Source organism: Xiphophorus maculatus, chromosome 7, assembly GCF_002775205.1.
Source record: "Xiphophorus maculatus strain JP 163 A chromosome 7, X_maculatus-5.0-male, whole genome shotgun sequence".
Lineage (NCBI taxonomy): Eukaryota > Metazoa > Chordata > Actinopteri > Cyprinodontiformes > Poeciliidae > Xiphophorus > Xiphophorus maculatus.
In genome coordinates this window covers 10,913,479-10,930,112 of record NC_036449.1, presented here as the reverse complement: position 1 = coordinate 10,930,112, position 16,634 = coordinate 10,913,479, and the positions used below count along the sequence as shown (strand labels likewise).

Genomic DNA, 16,634 nt, shown 5'->3' with positions numbered 1-16,634 from the left:
CACAGGCAGTGAGAGACGAGCTTCCTGAGCGAGGGGGGAGAGAGAAAGAGAGAGAGAGAGAGAGAGAGAGAAAGAAAGAAAGGGTGGGAGGGAGGGGGGGCGGCGGTGTTGTTTGCGCAGCGGTCAGCGCCTTGTTTGTGTAGTCTCAGGTTTTCTCCTCCCCTCCCCCTCTCCCTCCCCTCTTTGCCTCTCCGCACGAGGAGCGCAGAAAGGGAAGAGAGGGAGGAAGAGGAGGTGGAAGGGGGGAAGGCGAAGCGGGAGAGGAGGGGAGGAAAAAATATAGGAGAGGGAGGGAAAAAAACGTTCGAGAGAGACGCATAAATCAGAGAGACGAGCCAGCTTCACTCGAGCACGGCTGACTGAGCCCTGCTGCTGTTGCTGCGCTGCATCCCGACTGTGTGTGTGTGTGTGTGTGTGTGTTCGCGCGCGCGGAAAGCCAGGGAGAAAAACAGCCGCCGCCGCTGCTAACCACAGTCACCACGGCACATTAGAGGGCCATTAGAACGCGATTATACTCCCAGTGCTTACCTCTCATTCACACTCCTGCTCTCTCCCATTCAGCCTCACACACATAATCACCCGCACACACTTCCCTCATCACCATAAATGTGTCCAACTAACATGCGCAACTATAAAGCAAGGCAGGAACGAGCGTAGCACGAAGATACCGGTTTCCACAGTTTCCCTCTGCCCCCCCCCCATTAAAGCACGCAAACACACATGGGAGCAGATGAGGTCGATATGGCTCACTGCCCAGGGCGTCATAGCCCTGAGGGGGAGGCTGAGCACTTGACAATTATGTTTTAAATAGCTATCTCAATTGTGCCCTAAGCAAGTTTTCTATTGCTTCTTTGCGTGTCCTGTCGACGCTGACTTGCAGCGCTGTGCTTCAGTGAAATTGTATTTTCTTGCAATTTATAAAGCACGTAGCAAGACACTATTGTAAAAGTGAACTCCTGTTACATATATGTTCTGCCACCTTTAGAACACCTCATGGTCAGTTTTTTATTTATTCTGCCATTTTGTGAGGAAGCGTAGTGAGTTAAGATGACATCCACCCTCCCGAACACCAGCTTCCTTCCACACGTACTTTCAGGTACGTCCCATCTCTTGTGTTCCCCCTCCCCCACTTGCTCTTTCTTCATGTGTAATCCAACACCGCCTTCAAAGGCGTTTGCTTTTGTTTTGCACGGCCACAGGAACACGTTTGAGCCGTACTCCAGAGCTCTACGGCAAATTCTGGAAGCATATGGGAGAGGTTTGTGAAAGGGGTCGCAGTAGAGAATCCATACAAGATCTGTCAAAATGAGCTAGCCCAGTGTCTTTTCTGCTGGTGCAGCCAATCAGATCAATTTGCCTCTTGTGATGTCACCGATTCAAATACACACAACGCAGGGTAAACTATGTTGCTCTTTGTATTTTGTAAAAATTGCAAAGTGAAAGTCTAGTCCTCGTGGCTGGACTCGGTTCCCATCATCAGCGTACATTTGTTGGCGAAAAGGAAACCACTGGGAGGCAACTTTGAGAAATCTGCATCTAAAACTCAAATCTGGACTGGATCAACCTACACTTCACAGTTGTTCTAAAAAACAAACAAACAAACTACACAGACTGTGGTCGGGCACTGTTAAAATAAAGTAGAGGAACGACATGAGCCGCATCAATTTGTAAAACCTGCCAACACCAGCGATGTGCCAAGAACCCTCAAATTAGACGGGGAACATCCAAAACACACACGTTCCCCATTTTCTTTACAATGTGCAGGGGATAAGTGGGGAAGTGAGAAAGTTTTAACAGAGGTGACCGGATCGGGAGAGATGGGATGGCGGTGGCACGTCAAAAAACACAACAATGCTTTCGATAAATGTTGCAACTCACATAAACGGATATTGGCCTTAAATTCGTATTTACATGCGATGATACATGCAGAAGAAACCCCCTCTGCCCCCCCCCCACCCCCCCGGTGGCGCCGCTGGAATAAGAATGATCGGCAGCTCCGCACAAAGACGGAGGAATAACCTCCCCGATGCCAGAGAGAGAGCGAGAGAGAGAAGCTGGCGAGCATCCGTCTCCGTATAACGATCCCTCATGCTGCCTGCGCTCATTCGCGTGTGCCTGTGCGCGTGCGTGGCGTGTGTGTATGTGTGTGTCACACTTCGCCTCGCGGAGAATTAATGAGATGTGAGAGCGGTGCGAGGCGAGAGGAGGGGAGGCGGTGGCGTGTTTGTGTGTGAGCGAGTGCACATGTGAGGAGGAGGAGAAGAGGGAGGGAGGAAGGGTAAGGGGGGGGGGGGGGGGGGGGGTGCCAACGACAATCTGAGTCACAAAGAGAGGAAGAGAAAGAGAGCGCCGAGAGGAAAGGAAGGGGGGAGGGAGAGAGGGAGATGGTGGAAACCTGAGAGAGAGGAGGAGAGTAGCAGGCGAGGAGAGTAATAAGATGGAGCATGTGAGAAAGAAAATGTGAGTAAAGGTGAGATGAGAGAAAAAAGCAAATGAAAAAAGAAGCTAGAAAGAGGTAGTATTGGAGATGTGTGTGAGAGGAAGGATTCTCAAAAAAAAAAAAAAGAAAAAAAATCCAGAGTAGCGTCTGCCGGAGTCGTAGAAAGGAACAGTCGGGGAAGAAAATGAGTTCAATTTAAGAAAAGAGGGCCGAGATTCGGGGGAGATGAAGTGTAAGAGCGTAAAATGTAGAAGAAGAAGAAAAAAAAAAGAAAGAGCAAGAGAGAGATAAGGAGGGAGGATGAGCCAAGTGAAGCGTGTTACCTCGTATCCGAGCCGCGCCGCTCTCTGAAGCAGAGTCTCGCCGGCGTTCTTGTTCACGATCAGCCGCCGAGCCTCCGGCGGGATGGGGCGCACGGCGGAGGGCTCAAGAGGGGGGGTCCTGTGCAGCCCCGGCGGCACCTCCGGTGGAGCTCTGACGTTCGCCTGGGGCAGCAGGGCGGGCGGGCAGAGTGCAGCGGGGGAGCAGGGCTTCAGCGGAGAGCAGGGATAGTGATTAGGAGAGGCGGCTCTCTTCCTCGGAACGCTGCGCTGCTCGGCCAGCTGACGGGAGACGAGGAGAGGAAAGTGTGAGGGACACTCAAGGGCATACGGACAAAACTACAGAAATGTAAAGAGAATTCTGCTTATGTGTGTGCTAAATACAAAGAAATTTACAAGAAAATAGCCACAGCATGACATTTTTATTTAAAAGAAAAACTACAAGTTTTGTAGCCCCAACCTCTGAAGCTTTCAAGACTTTTCTAAATTGCGTTTGGAGGTTTCATCGTCCATTAATGAGGGAGAGAGAGAGAGAGAGAGAGAAAAAAAAGACATCTTTCACAGCGAGCGTTCACACCCTGAACGCTAAAGGCCGCCATGCCCCTTTCCTTTAATCGCAGAGCCCTCACAGAGCAGTGGGAGCTGCCTGCCCGTTCTTGTGTGAGTGCGTGCGAGCGGCGCGTCGCCCTCTCAGTGGAATTCCATGTCGGAGCAGCTGTCAGCCTGAGGAGGAGCAGGGGGGACGGAAGCAGCACAGGCGGAAAAAGAAAAAAAAAAAAAAGAAAGAGCCTAGACTCCTCTTTTTTTCCCCTCGATTTTCCCCTCTGCTCCTTTCCCTCCCCTCCTCGTCCTCTCCTCCTCCTTATGAGCGTCATGTGCTCCACCATGGCTGCCACATTCCTCACACTCACTCAGGACGCAGCGAGATGCATAATTGCTCCGGGGTTTTGTTGTCAGGAATGCTCACCAACACGCAGGACACTCACATCGCTGGCTCACACGCAAAAAAAACAACACAGAAACAAAACACACACACACACACAAAAAAAAACAGCCCAGATGACACACGCTCGACAATTAAGGCCAGAGAGAAGCGCACACACACACACACACACACAAGCGAGCGAGCGGGGCCTCCTCAGGGAGTCGCAAAGGGCACGGGGAGGTCAAAGCTCCCGCAGCCCTCTAAACATTGTAAACATACTTCCTTCCTCTGTCCCTCCCTCCCTTCCCCAGCTGCATAATGAGAGACGCCGACAGGCATACAGAAACACACTCCGCTGCTGCAAAACATCCAGACGGCCGCATCGCAGCCCAACTCCCCCTATCAACGCTCACCTTGTCATCCTCGGCTGATCCCAGATCAGGCGCCGAGCGCTGGCCGGGGCTGGTGGGCGCGGCCTCTTTCCTCTTCTCCCGCTCCCTCTCTCTGTCTCGGTCTCGCTGGCCCGTGTGCTTGGTCTTACACGGCCGCTTGCCCTTGGGTTTGTCCGTGTCACTATGGCGACGGGGTTTGAGGGGAGGGACGCCTCCCAGGCAGAGCTCCGGGGCCGGCGACGGGGGCCCCCTCTTCGGCTCCTTAAGGCCGCGGTCACCTGAGAAGAGGCTCGGCTGGTGTGGCCTGTCCTTCGGCTGGCTGGGGGGAAGGGCGGGAGCAGCTACTCCTGGAACGGGAGCAGAGGGAGAACAGGGAATAAGAGCTAGTAGAGGAAGACGAGGAGGAGGAGGAGGACAGAAAGGAACTGCAAGGCCATCTCCCGACACGCTGCTGGTTTATTAATGAGCACTGTGAGCTGCCTGGGAGCACATGAGTCTACCCAGCCAAGAAAAAAATATACCAATTACAAAAAAATACGGAAAGAAATTATTCTCATCCTTTTCGTTTTTACTTTATTGATGTAACAACAAACTTAAATGTACTTTATAAGGATTTTCCATGATGAACCAACACAAAGTAGTCAGTGTTCTGCAAGTCCTTTTTGCTGCAACAGTAAAGCAGTTTCTTAGGGGGGTGGGGAGGTTCTCTAACAACTTTCAACGTTTAGTCACTGACATTTTTGTCCCTTCTCCGTTGTAAAATACGGCGAGATGAAGGAAATCTGGAGACCAATTTAAGTTAAGCTGCAAATTTGCAGTTGAATTTAACTCACATGCCTGCGCTTTGACCCAAACTAGTGGTGTCAAAATGTTTTGGAGTGTGCGTCAAAAATCCCTAAGCTGAACCACTCAGAAGCCATGTTTTCTCAAATCAAAAATGCTACAATTTATTGTAATATTTGTATTTTTTTGTGACGTAAACATGCAAACAAAGTTACAAAACAGAACGAATCATTACTGCAGGTCCTAACAACGGTCTCGGACGTTTTCCTTAATGACAGAAAGATGTACAGGTTTTCTAACTTTTTTGGTTGAATGCCGTTTCCGTTTCAAAACCCTCGAAACATTTTAATCAGAAACTCAAACCATTATCAGTGTCTGCAGTCTGCGGTCTGATTCATGCCGCCGCGCAACTTTTATTTGGCAAGTTTTAAATTCCACCAAATCCTTCATTTGTAGATAAAGTTGAGAAAAGCTTACGTAGAGAAATTCTTTGCATCTCATGCACGCTAGAAGAAAAACCTTGTGTGGTCAGATCATTAATGACAGTTTAAATAGTTTAACAGTGTTGGGTTTATTATGGTAAAGAAATGCACACCCACACACCTGGCGTTAAACCCATGTGTTGCCAGGGTGATGATATCTAAAAATGTTCAACAAAAATGATAAGTCAGCGACCAATCAAGGCTTATGAGCTATTTTTGTGTTATTATTATTTTTCCCCATATATAGTTGCTCTCCACTTTCAGCTTCCCGTTTCAGCACAAGTATAAGGGAAAACCCTCAGTTTTAATGAGAACAGCCATCCCCTTCAACAGAACGCACCAATAAATCCCCCGTTCAGTGCTCCTTGTGACTGGTCTCGAGAGGAAAAAAAAAAATCACTGATCACACATTAGTCACAGCGCACCTGCGCATCTCCGCCGACCACTTCCTCCCTTTCATCCTCCTCACAGAGCTTGACGCAGACCAGTTGAACATTTAATAAAGAGTGTGTGTGTGTGTGTGTTGGGGGACAACGGGGGAGGAGGGTTGGGTCGTGGCTTGTACATTTCAGCTTGTGGTCCCCAGACCCCTTCAACCCTTCTGGCTGGCAGGAAGACGAGTCCCCCGAGCCGTTTCCTCTGCCTCACCACTCCCCCACCCCCCCCTCGCCTCTCTGACTGCTCTCGGGAAATCCCCTAAAGACAGCCTGCTCAACAAGAAAGTGAAACGTGAGCCAAAGATAGATTTCCGTTACCCTAGCTGAACTCGGAGAATAAAAGGCGGCGGTTAGCGCGTCTGGTGGTTCGCTCTTACCATTAGGTAGCTTCTCGCAGCCCCACTTCCTGTTGATGTCGTTCCTCTGCGCCGCGGCCCGGTCCTCGGGCTCTGCCGCCCGGATCTTGCGCTCCCGCTGAGTCTGTGCTGGGTTTCCCATGCGAGGCAGGGGCCAGGGCCTCTCCTGCTTGAACTGGGAGCCGTCGGGTGACGCTGCGCCCGCCGTGGGCTTGCTGAGTCGCAGTCCCTTGAGCTCGATGCGGACTTTGAGCTTTCGCACCTCGTCATCGTCGTCATCCTCATCAGGACTGGCCTGCTCGCACTCATCTGCCGACAAGTGAAACGCGTTGTTCAGTCTCGCGTTGCAGTGCCCAAACAGTGCTGCTCGCGAGCTCAAGAGTGCCAAAAAAACAGCATTAATGACAACGCCTGAGCCTCATGCATAACATTCATGCAGGAAGGAAGGGAGGGAGGGAAGAAGGACGACAGACAGAGCAGTGGAGGAAAGAAATGAGGGAGAAACAAACCAATAAAGACCAAAGAAGCCGAGACTGGCTGCTCCAATCCGAAATTCACAAGGGACGGGTGTTTGACTTGTCTGCCAGTGCCGAGGAGAGCAAGCACGATACTGCATGCCAGACGAAAAAGAAAAAAAGGAAACCCAAACAGATGAGGCAAAAAAAAAGAGATGAAAAGAGAAAGGAAAAAAAAAAAGAGCAGCTTTGAAGAGGGCGGGTAAGCACAGCGGAGGAACAGCAGAGCTGAAAGAGAAGCGAGAAAGAATGGCTGTCCCTCTTCCTCGCTTCTCTTGCGCGCTCTCGGCTCAAAGGGAAGGATTAAACGCCCCTCGGAGCTGGCTGCCACACAGAGCGAAGCGCATGACAGTGAGTGGGAAGAGGAGGGGGCGGGTGGCGGTGCTGGGGTTAAAGACAGTATCCAGTGGTCTATTTTTTTTTTTTGTTTTCAACCGTCAAACATACAATGACTTTAAAAACACAGAATAATAAGAACGTTTTGGATTCCATTGTAAGATTTTACAAAGAACAAAGCTTTTTTGGGGGGGGGTTTGGGGATCCCCCAGGTAACTCAGCTGTGTTTACTTGTGTGTCGATTGCATCACAAGAGGCACAGGAATCAAGCTGTTCAGATGGCATTTGTAAAAACTATGACGGAGGGGGAACTTTTGAGACATTCTGACAAATTTATTTGACGTCCATCCCAAGCTGCTCGGAAATTTTTCCCAAATTGCAAAATTTTACATTCGGGGGGACGGTCACATTCGCTTTAAATGTTTTGCTGCAGCCTTACGCGATTTGCTCAAGAAGGGCGAATGTAATTAAAAGCATGTAGTTACTCAAAAGTAAAAAAAACAAAAAAACACAAGTGACATTTATTCCTTTTGTCACTAGGAAGTAATGGAATATTTTAGGATCGTAGATAAATTGTAGTTTACAATAAATTAGCAAGACAAAAGTAAGCAAGCTAACCGCGATTGTTCAATATTTGACAGAGAACATGATTTTGATTAGTTATGCACATAAGCTTGTCTGGCAGATTTGGAGAAAAAAAACTTAAGCAGCTGCTTACTGAAACACAGAATTAGAAGACGCAAACCAGACAGGAACTTAACACAATGCTAACAAAGTGCATACACAAGTAGAGGGTGCGGGGTCACTTTTTATTCAGAGGACATGCAAGTAAGCATTGGGAAACTAACTGACAAATAACTTAAAAAAAAAATAAAAAATTGAATTGCTTTTGAGCGCTGGGTCGCCCCTAAAGTCATGCTGCCCTGGGCACTGAGTCACATCGCCCATTTCAGAAACCACCGCTGATTTTGTGTTTTAAAGAGTATTGACAAAGGATTCTCCACATGCTTATCGTTCCTCTGTGCTCTCTTATGGCTTCTTTAATTGGACTTATGAGTCTGACACATTTCTTTATTTCGCTGAAGAGCCCCGGAGACTGTGCCACCCTGGGCAGAGAGCCATATCACCAGCAAAACAAACAGAAAAAAACTGACTATGACAAGTAGGTGACAGACTGGATCTAATGACTTTGATTGAATTTACAGAAACGTCTGCCTGGTAGCTTCAAGGCAGGATTGATTGTAGAAAAAAAAAATATGAGTTTTTTTTTTGTTTGTTTGTTTTTTCAAACGAACAGGAATAAAGCCTGGAGTATCAAAGTAGCAGCAAAAAGACATAAAAAGAAGTGGGAGGTGGAAGTGTGAGTGAGGCGGCACGTTTCTGAAGTTCTCACCCGTAGAAAGCTTGGCTCTCTTCTCCCGCTCCCCTTCCTCCGAGTCGTCCTGCTCTTCCTTGATGAGCGGGCGTTTTCTGGCAGCTCCGAAGCCCAGGCCGACCTTTTCCTCCAGGAACTCCTTTGATGGCGTCAGAGTGGGAGGCATGCACAGTCCCTCCTCAGACTCTCTCGTCGCCGCTTTCCTGGCTCCATCTTGAGCCAGGTGACCCGGGGACACGAGGTCCCTCGGCGCCACGCACCTCTGGAGAACCGGAACTCTGTTGTTGGCGTACAGCGGACGGACACCTGAACAGAGCAGAGCGGGACGGAAGAACAGGGTTAGATGGAAAAGAAAAAAAAAAAGAAAAGATGAAAGGGGACCCCAGGAATGCAGACAGACCACAAACCAGACAGACCGAGAGCGGGCAGGGGAAACCGACGGGTGGGGCGGGAAGATGTGAGGGATCGACGAGCGGGAGAGTGGCGGTTAAACACCAGCCAGCTTTTATTCTGCTTTAAAGACAGGCAGTAAAACTTTGATGGGGTAAAGACTTTTTAATCTGATGCGAGCGGAGCAGAGCAGAGCCAGCGGGGCCTGATGGTTCCTTGCACTTCCAGCACAGAGGAAAGACATCCCTTCTCTCTCTCTGTCCTCCCCCACGGCATGACCGAGCCACGCCCTTCTCACACAGAGCGTGACTCTATCCCCCCACCCCACCTCCGTTTCTCCTCGACTCCCTCTCTCCGTCTCCCTCTCCGTGCCATAATTAGGCTCACACGTCAGCCGCGGCCTTGCTCCAACACACAGCTGGGCTCCTGGCCAACGTAACTACCCTCCCTCACCTCTCCACCCCCGCCAGCTCCCTCCCCCTCGCCTCCTCTTTCCGTTGCGCTCTCCCATCCGCTTTCACCCGCTAACTCCCCCCGCTTTCACTCACGCAATCTCTGCCCCTCCTTCTCCTCTCTTGGCTTCCCCTCTCTCTCTCTCTCGCTCTCTCTGCGCAGATAAGCACAAAAGGCTTCTTGAAAATAAAAACTCCCCCCTCGCCTTTTCCCTTCCGCACGCCCGGTTTATGCGAGAGTTGCTGCGTGTTTTTGCAGGAGAGAGCATCTTTTTCTTTTCTTTTTTTCATAGAGTGACCCCAGTTTTGCCTCAGCTTTTGCTGCAAGTGTGCACGCGTACCCATTGTTTGCATGAGTCCCTTTATGAGTGTGTCTTGTCCTCTTACATATACATATGTGTGTGTGCGTGCGTGTGTGTGTGTGTGTGTGTGTGTGTACATTACTCACCCTCCCTCTCTGCCTGCCTGGTGGTGTGCTGGCAGTGCTCCAGCGCTCTCTCTCTGCGCTGGCCGTCTGCCAGCTCCCGTCCTGCTGCTACCGAGGCAGAAACGCACAAACCGCCGCCGCCGCCGCCGCCCTCCTTCTCCTTCAGCTCCAGCTCGGAGAACCGCATCATTGCCCGCTGTACGCACACAAACACACAACAAAACAAAAAAGAAAAAAAAAAAAAGGAAGAAAAGAAGCAGAGAAAACCCATGAAAACCACTCATCTGCCCACGTCACAAACACACACACCTCTCTAAGCCTCAATCTGGCCTCAACAGCTATAGAAGCAAATATTGCGTCAGCAATTACATTGTCTTAATATGAAAGAAAATGCCAAAGAAATAAATTAAACCCACGTACGCACACAAACACACACAAAGACAAAAAAGGGGGGAAGACAGATAAATCACAAGCATGGCATCAAGACACAGGTTAGACTACTGCAGCCACTGTGAGTCCATGCGCTCTGGGCCTTAAAGTCCTGGCATCTCCCTTTCCTGAAACATAAACATGGCTTGGAAACATATACATCTAAGCCCTGAGGCAGAGAGAGGAGATGAGAGGGGGGAAAAAAGAGAGAGGAAAGAAGGGAGGCAAAAAGAAGGAGTGTGCAGCGGTACAGAGTACAAAAGGAGACAGAGCCTGTCAGAGACAGATGTGATAAGAAATGTAAAGAACTGACCTCCCAGTTAGCTGCAGGTTGGCTTATATTACTCTCCTCTCGTGATAAGACTTCCATCTAAGCAATTAGAATGGGGGGCTCAATATATCTGTCCAGCATTTCATCTTTTTTTTTTTTCTTAAATGAATTTGTTTCTCCACATAATTCTTCACACATAAATAAGCAGCCACAGTCCCACATAATGACACAAAGTAAAGTGACTCAACAGGTCAATCAAATGTGCATCAAAGCCATCAGGTCATTTCTGAAGCAAACTGATAACAAATTAGAGGGAGAGAGAAAACAAATAGAGATGCACCAATCGGACTTTTCTAAGCCCGTGCCGATTTTCAGGTTTCTTGAAGGTCTGACCTGCTGAAGAAGAACACGGCAGCCCCATTGTCAAGGTACTGCTCTTAGATTCAAGTGCAAATTTAAAGAGCCTCACAAAGTGATTACTACCCCATTGTGTCACATTACAGGATTTGCTCGTTAGTAAGTTATCGATTTGATGTAGGTCTGAGCTTTAACTCGGCCATTCCAAACACACAGATATGCTCCGATATCTCATAGTTCTGGCCGTACATTCAGGGTCATTGTTTCGCTGGAAGATTAACCTCAAACAGATTTTCGTCCAGTAATTAGTTCCATCCATCCTCCCATTAACTCTAACCAGCTTTCCTGTGCCAGTCAGAATCAGCCTCCTACACCATGATGCTGCTGTCATCATATTTCACCATGGGGATGACGAGTTCAGGGTTAGTTTGCTCTAATCGAGTTTTTCCCATCATCTGACCAGAGCACCTTCCTCAACATGTTAAACTCAAAATTGATGGAAAACCCAAGAAGATACAGTTCAGTTTGGGGACCCTTACAAAATGGTTAAAAAGGTTTAAGAGTTGGGGATACTTTTGCATAGCGCTTCATGCATCAATTTGATTTGTACTAAGCCTGAAAAAGTGCATTAAAGTGACCAATTGATTGGTGCATCTCTACATAGAATATTACCACAATTGGGAACACAAAATCAGTTTTGCCATCACTTTGTTTTCACGTTCCCAGAAATGCAAAGTCTGATAGCTTTGTTGCAGTTGTGAATTAAAAAGCATGACACAGACAAAACCACGTTTTCTCGAATGCATTCGCGACATAGACAGACATGAGCAACCTATTAAAATATCTGCCTCAGAGCCAGTGGATAAAAACAAAAATACTCTCTTCATGTTTCTGAGCACATGAAACCCCAGAGACAACTGCTTAAAACATGTAACTTAATCTGTGTGCCTACATGATAGTGGATGAGTTGCGATTTTACATTTATAGAGGTCATATGATGCATGTTAGGAGACGAGGCATGTCAACCAGTGGGGTGAGGAGGATTATGACCTTGGAGAGACCAGGCAGGGCAGCTCAGGCTGACGAGAAGGTGGGATTAGGGGGCAGGGCTGTGATTGGCAGACAGGGGGCATGCAGAGAGCTTTAGAGCAGTGGTTCTCAAACTTTCTATTATAAGTACCACTTCAGTAAATATAAAGGTTTCCAAGTATCACGCTACCGTTGGGTATTTTTGAACGGCATTTTCAATCGACATTTCATTTTTGCTCAGAAGTTCTAACATCCAAATTTGTAGACAAATTCATAGAAAAGTCCCAAGACATGGTCATTCTTTGTGTGAAAGTCAAGATTCTCATCTACCCAAACTGCTAATTTTAATAAGGCCGTCCGGCATACAAACCTTTCTTTATTTGTACTTTTGAGTATTTGTAGCTTATCAACTCTTTCTCACGATCTGTAGTATGTTTCGTTTTTGGTGAACATATTGCTACAACATTTGAAGGAGCAAAATCACTGCTCCTGTACTGCTAATATCAGTTGTCCTGATCACTGGGAAAATCAATTAGTAAATCATCCCAGGTTCCAGGTTTTGACTTCAGAGGTAAATTAAACTGTATAAGAAGCCAGTTTGTTCACATTTACTAAATGAATACTAATATTTTTTTTATCAGAGAACCATCAAAGACAGCCAAAGCACCATAATTTCCACTTAGACTACAGTTTGAGAACCACAGCTTTAAACGAGCCCCAAAAATGGCAGCTGTTGGTTGTTAAGCATCCTGCAAGAACCCTATGTCTCCTAAACTTGGGGTTAAGCACAGCCAAAGGCGATGTGATCTTTGAGGTTGTCACGGTCATGCTCTGAATCCACTGTCTATAGCACAGTCAGCACTACATGCTTTAGCCTGAAGGCAGTCACACAAGGAGAGGCACGTACGGAGTCACAAACACACACAGAGTAACCTTTACGATGGCTGCTCGGTAATCAACATACAAAAATGGCGGTCCTGTTTAAACTTTGAACCGACAATCCCTGAAAGAGTGTCTGAAATCAAGCCAATGATAAACTAAAGGGGAAGATCAAACCAGTGGCCAAGACAGTAGCATGACAATTTATTCTCTACAGGCCGTAAATGCAAAGTTTGCAAAGTTCATGCAAGGTTTGCTCAACAGGCAAAGGGAATAAAGGCAGTGGCCCTTGGATGTTTATTCTCGTGTGGTTATACATTTAAGTCTGAAATGTCTGGTCATGACATGACAACAACCCAATACAATCTGTGGTGTAAAGATAAACTTGTGGACTTACCTGCAATGCTCTCTGCTCGCGGCTCAGTTTGCTAGAGTCAGCATACAGCTCTGTGGTGACGCATTTAAAGCGATCGCCAACGTAGCCAGAGGAGTTTGCGATCCGTTTGGCCAAGCTGGACCTACGAGAGTTTTTAGATGAAGCCTGGGTACCTTCGTCCTCCTCCTCTTCATCATCTCCCTCTGCTTGGGACTCCCCAAGATCAACAATATTGTCCTCTTTTTCAGCCTCCCTCTCACACTCCTTTACTGCATTTGTATTGTGCTGTGCAAGAGGAGCGCAGCTGCCCCCATCTCTTTTGTCCTTACCAGAGCTACGCTCCCCTGAGGTGCGGGCACAGCGTAAAGTGCTCTGATCTTGATCCCCAGGGTCTGGGCTGGGGCTACTTTCCTCTGTGCTTTCTTCTGCATCAGAGAGCTCTGGTCTGGTCTGGGACGTCCTTGATACCTCGACAAGGCAGGGTGTTTCCTGGGGAATCTTTCCTTTCCCAAATAAAGCTTCTTGCTGCCCATCAGTGTTGTTCACCTTCAGGTTGGGGGTCTGTCCAGAGTGGCTTAGATGTGCTTGGTGTTTAGTCTCACTGTCAGTGTTTGTCAGGTTTTGACTGCTATGACATTCATTTTGGTTCCCCTTGTTGCTAGTCTCAGCAGAAGGCTGTTTGTAGACTGTTGGAGTAGGCTCGATATCTGTGTCTGAGTGTACAAGGTCAATGCAGACAATCTTTTCTCTGGACGCCGCAGATGAAGGGAGGTTTTTGCTTTGACTGCCACCCTGTCCTTGCACGCCTACCTCCCTATCATGCTTCATTTGGTTGCCTTCGCCTGTCTCTTTCCCAGCACTGTGATCTCGGTGGATCCCGCCTTCTTCGACAGCTCCCCGTGGTCTGTCCTGTCCCCGGGGTTTTAGTGTTGCATCTGCCCTGTCTGTCAGCTTGCTGTCAGAGAGTGTCTGCATCAGCGGATGGGCCATCTCCTGTGAGTTATAAGTGAGGTATTCTGTGCCTGGACCAGCTGGGAGATTTGGGTAGGTTAAAGGGTGCTTTCCAGCCAAGTGGGTTGGGTAAAGGCCGTTGTTGCCAAGCAGAACGGGGTTAGGGTACACTGGGCCTTTCCCTGAAATTGGGACGGAGTGTAGCGCCAAGCCATCAGGGATGGGGTACTGCAGATATCTGTTAGCATAAGCCAAGCTGTGGTTCAAATAAGCTTCACTTTGAGAAAGAAAAAGGTGGGGAGGAGGGTGACCATTCTCCAAACATGGCCTCTTGTATGATGACAGGTCTGGAGTTGGTTCACTTCTCTTATTCGTCTGGGCAGACTTCTCTGTTCCCTCTCTGTGATGCACTGACTGGCTCGGGCTGTGTTTCACCCATTCACCGTTAGGTTTCGGGGAAAGAGCCCTGGAGCTGATCAAAGAGCAGCCAGAGTGTTGAGAGGAGGGAACACTGAGGTTGGGCTCTCCAATCCTTGGACAGGACGAGCTTCGCTGCTGAGGGAGAACCCTCTCTAGGCCCTTGTTCTTGATGACAGAGGGCGAGGCGCCTTTGGCTTGTGAAAGGCCCAGGTCTGCATTTGACCTCGGAGAGGGTGGCAAACCCGACGTGTGCTGTGCATGTGAGGGAGATGGGCTTGGTACAACCCATGATGAGTGTAAAGTGCTGATCATTTCTGGTCTCTCTGAGACCTTTGAAGAAGTGCTGCAGACCACAGAGTGAGGGTGGGAGGAAGGGGAGAGGGACACATTTTCATTTAGAAGCTCTCGACCGGAGGGAAGTCCATAACGGGTGCCAGATGACACAGAGTCCATCTTAACTGAGAAACCATTGGCAGGCAGCCCATACTCAATCATTCTTCCGGACAAATCCAGAGGCTTCTCTGCAGAGTCTTTGGTTGGTTGAGATTGGTTAGCTGGCCTCTCAAAATTGACTAATGAAGGAGACCTGCTGCGTACTTTTTCCACTCCTGCACCTCTGTTCTCAGAGGTCCCATCTCGTGACCTGGGTTTGTGGGGGCTGGGTCTGGCAGAGGAGGCCTGCTCTGATGCCATGCTGCTAATAGAAAAAGGGTGAGCAATGGACTGCGTAGAGGCAGAGGATGCAGATATTGCAGCTGCAGAAGAGACGGATGGTTGTCCTATTCTGGCAACTGGCCTTTGCAAATCCAGTGCTTTGTCAAGGAGAGTAGGCAGAGGATGAGGCTGGGGGAGGCGGGAGGACATGTGGGAAGAATCAGCAGGCAGACTATTATTCCCGACAGTGGTGCCACTGGTGCTGGTACTACTGGTGCTATTGTTGGTTGTGCCCTTCCTGGACGGAGGTCTGCTTGGTCTGCTGCTCCTGCTCGGAGAACGGTCTCTATCCATGGCTGCCTGATGGTGCTGAGGATGAGGAGAGGGTTGATGAAGCTGCTGTGAAAACGGAGATGTAACACCGAGCCCTTTGTCTTGGCAGTGTACCAGCGAAGTGGGGGTCACTGTGACCGCAGGAATCCTCATGGGAGGGGCAACCAGAGGAGAAGAAATGGGGGATGGAGGGTAAGGGGGCATGTAGTAGAGCCTCTCAGCAGCAGAAACAGCTGCAGCAGATGTAACATTGGCGCCCTGGGCTGCACACAAGGGTGGGTAGGCCAGGTGCTGGGGTAGGTAGGGGCTGGGTTGAGTGAGCAGGGAGGCTTTGTATATGTTCAAAGCAGCATACTTGGATGTGTCCATAAAGGGATACATGCCTGCTTCCGGGTATGGGCTTAGCAAAGGCATGCGGAGGTAGCTGCCACCCGCCCCAGCCAGCCCCAGCTCTGACACTTTTTCTCCGGGCCCTACTCGCCGTTCCAAGCCAAGGCCCTCAGCTCCAGTAACCAACACAGGCTTGTGAAGGCTTGGGTGGCTGCCCTTGTAGAGGCTCTGGTAACCATTTGCAGGTTTACGACTGTCCAGGGGGCTGTCGGGTTTGTAAATTAGCTCTGGGAGACCATCCCTACTGTAGGCGAGTGGGAGAGTGGGTGTCTCTCTGCTCTTCTCCGCTGAGAGGGTTCTGATCCCTGGGTATACGACTCCACCATGGAGACGGAGGCTGTCGTGTATCAGAGTGCTTCGGTCAAGCCCCATCGCAGCCAGGGGCGTCAACCTTGCATCCACCTGAAAGAAAGAAAGAAAAAAAATGCATTTAGTTGAGTTTAATCACTTACAGCTACTATTTAGTGAAATGTTTTTATTCCAATACAAAGATACCTTAAACACAGCTGTAATGAAGTATGGATTTTCAATTAAGGATTTCCTAAAATACTCTCTTAAAAAGGACTAATGCTAATGCTACTGTTTGTACTTGGGAGGAGAATGGAGTCCACCACCTAGCATCAGTGAGCTCTACTGGCGACCAGTGACTTTTGAGAGATTTCAACATAGATTCAGAAGCTTTAAGTCCCATTCCAGGCATTTCCTTGTTCTCTTCAGAAATTAGTTTTCATTTTTTGGACACAAATTTTTGAGGTTACACATTTACAAATTTTGAAGTCCATGCAATGCTCTGCCAAAAAGCTCAAATGTTTTCCTGCAGCTGTACAGTAAACACCTGAGAATGAAATAATGTGATTAAAAACACAAATAAGGAAGAAAAACAAGAAAAAATTGGGATGTAGGAAATGAACTCTG

General features: G+C 48.6%; 1 protein-coding gene across 2 annotated transcripts in view; it reads right to left on the bottom strand.

Annotated features, from left to right (window-relative positions):
• bcor (BCL6 corepressor) overlaps nucleotides 1-16,634 on the bottom strand; it is a 41,590-nt gene that overhangs the window by 12,312 nt on the left and 12,644 nt on the right. The window contains exons 4-10 of one of the 2 annotated variants that reach the window (XM_023336317.1): nucleotides 12,993-16,121; nucleotides 10,373-10,429; nucleotides 9,652-9,826; nucleotides 8,380-8,667; nucleotides 6,157-6,444; nucleotides 4,099-4,424; nucleotides 2,764-3,042 (exon numbers count right to left, since the gene is read on the bottom strand). In XM_023336317.1, the coding sequence (XP_023192085.1) occupies nucleotides 2,764-3,042; nucleotides 4,099-4,424; nucleotides 6,157-6,444; nucleotides 8,380-8,667; nucleotides 9,652-9,826; nucleotides 10,373-10,429; nucleotides 12,993-16,121 (4,542 nt within the window). The remainder of the gene's footprint in view (nucleotides 1-2,763; nucleotides 3,043-4,098; nucleotides 4,425-6,156; nucleotides 6,445-8,379; nucleotides 8,668-9,651; nucleotides 9,827-10,372; nucleotides 10,430-12,992; nucleotides 16,122-16,634) is intronic. The other variant, XM_023336318.1, reaches the window with a different exon arrangement.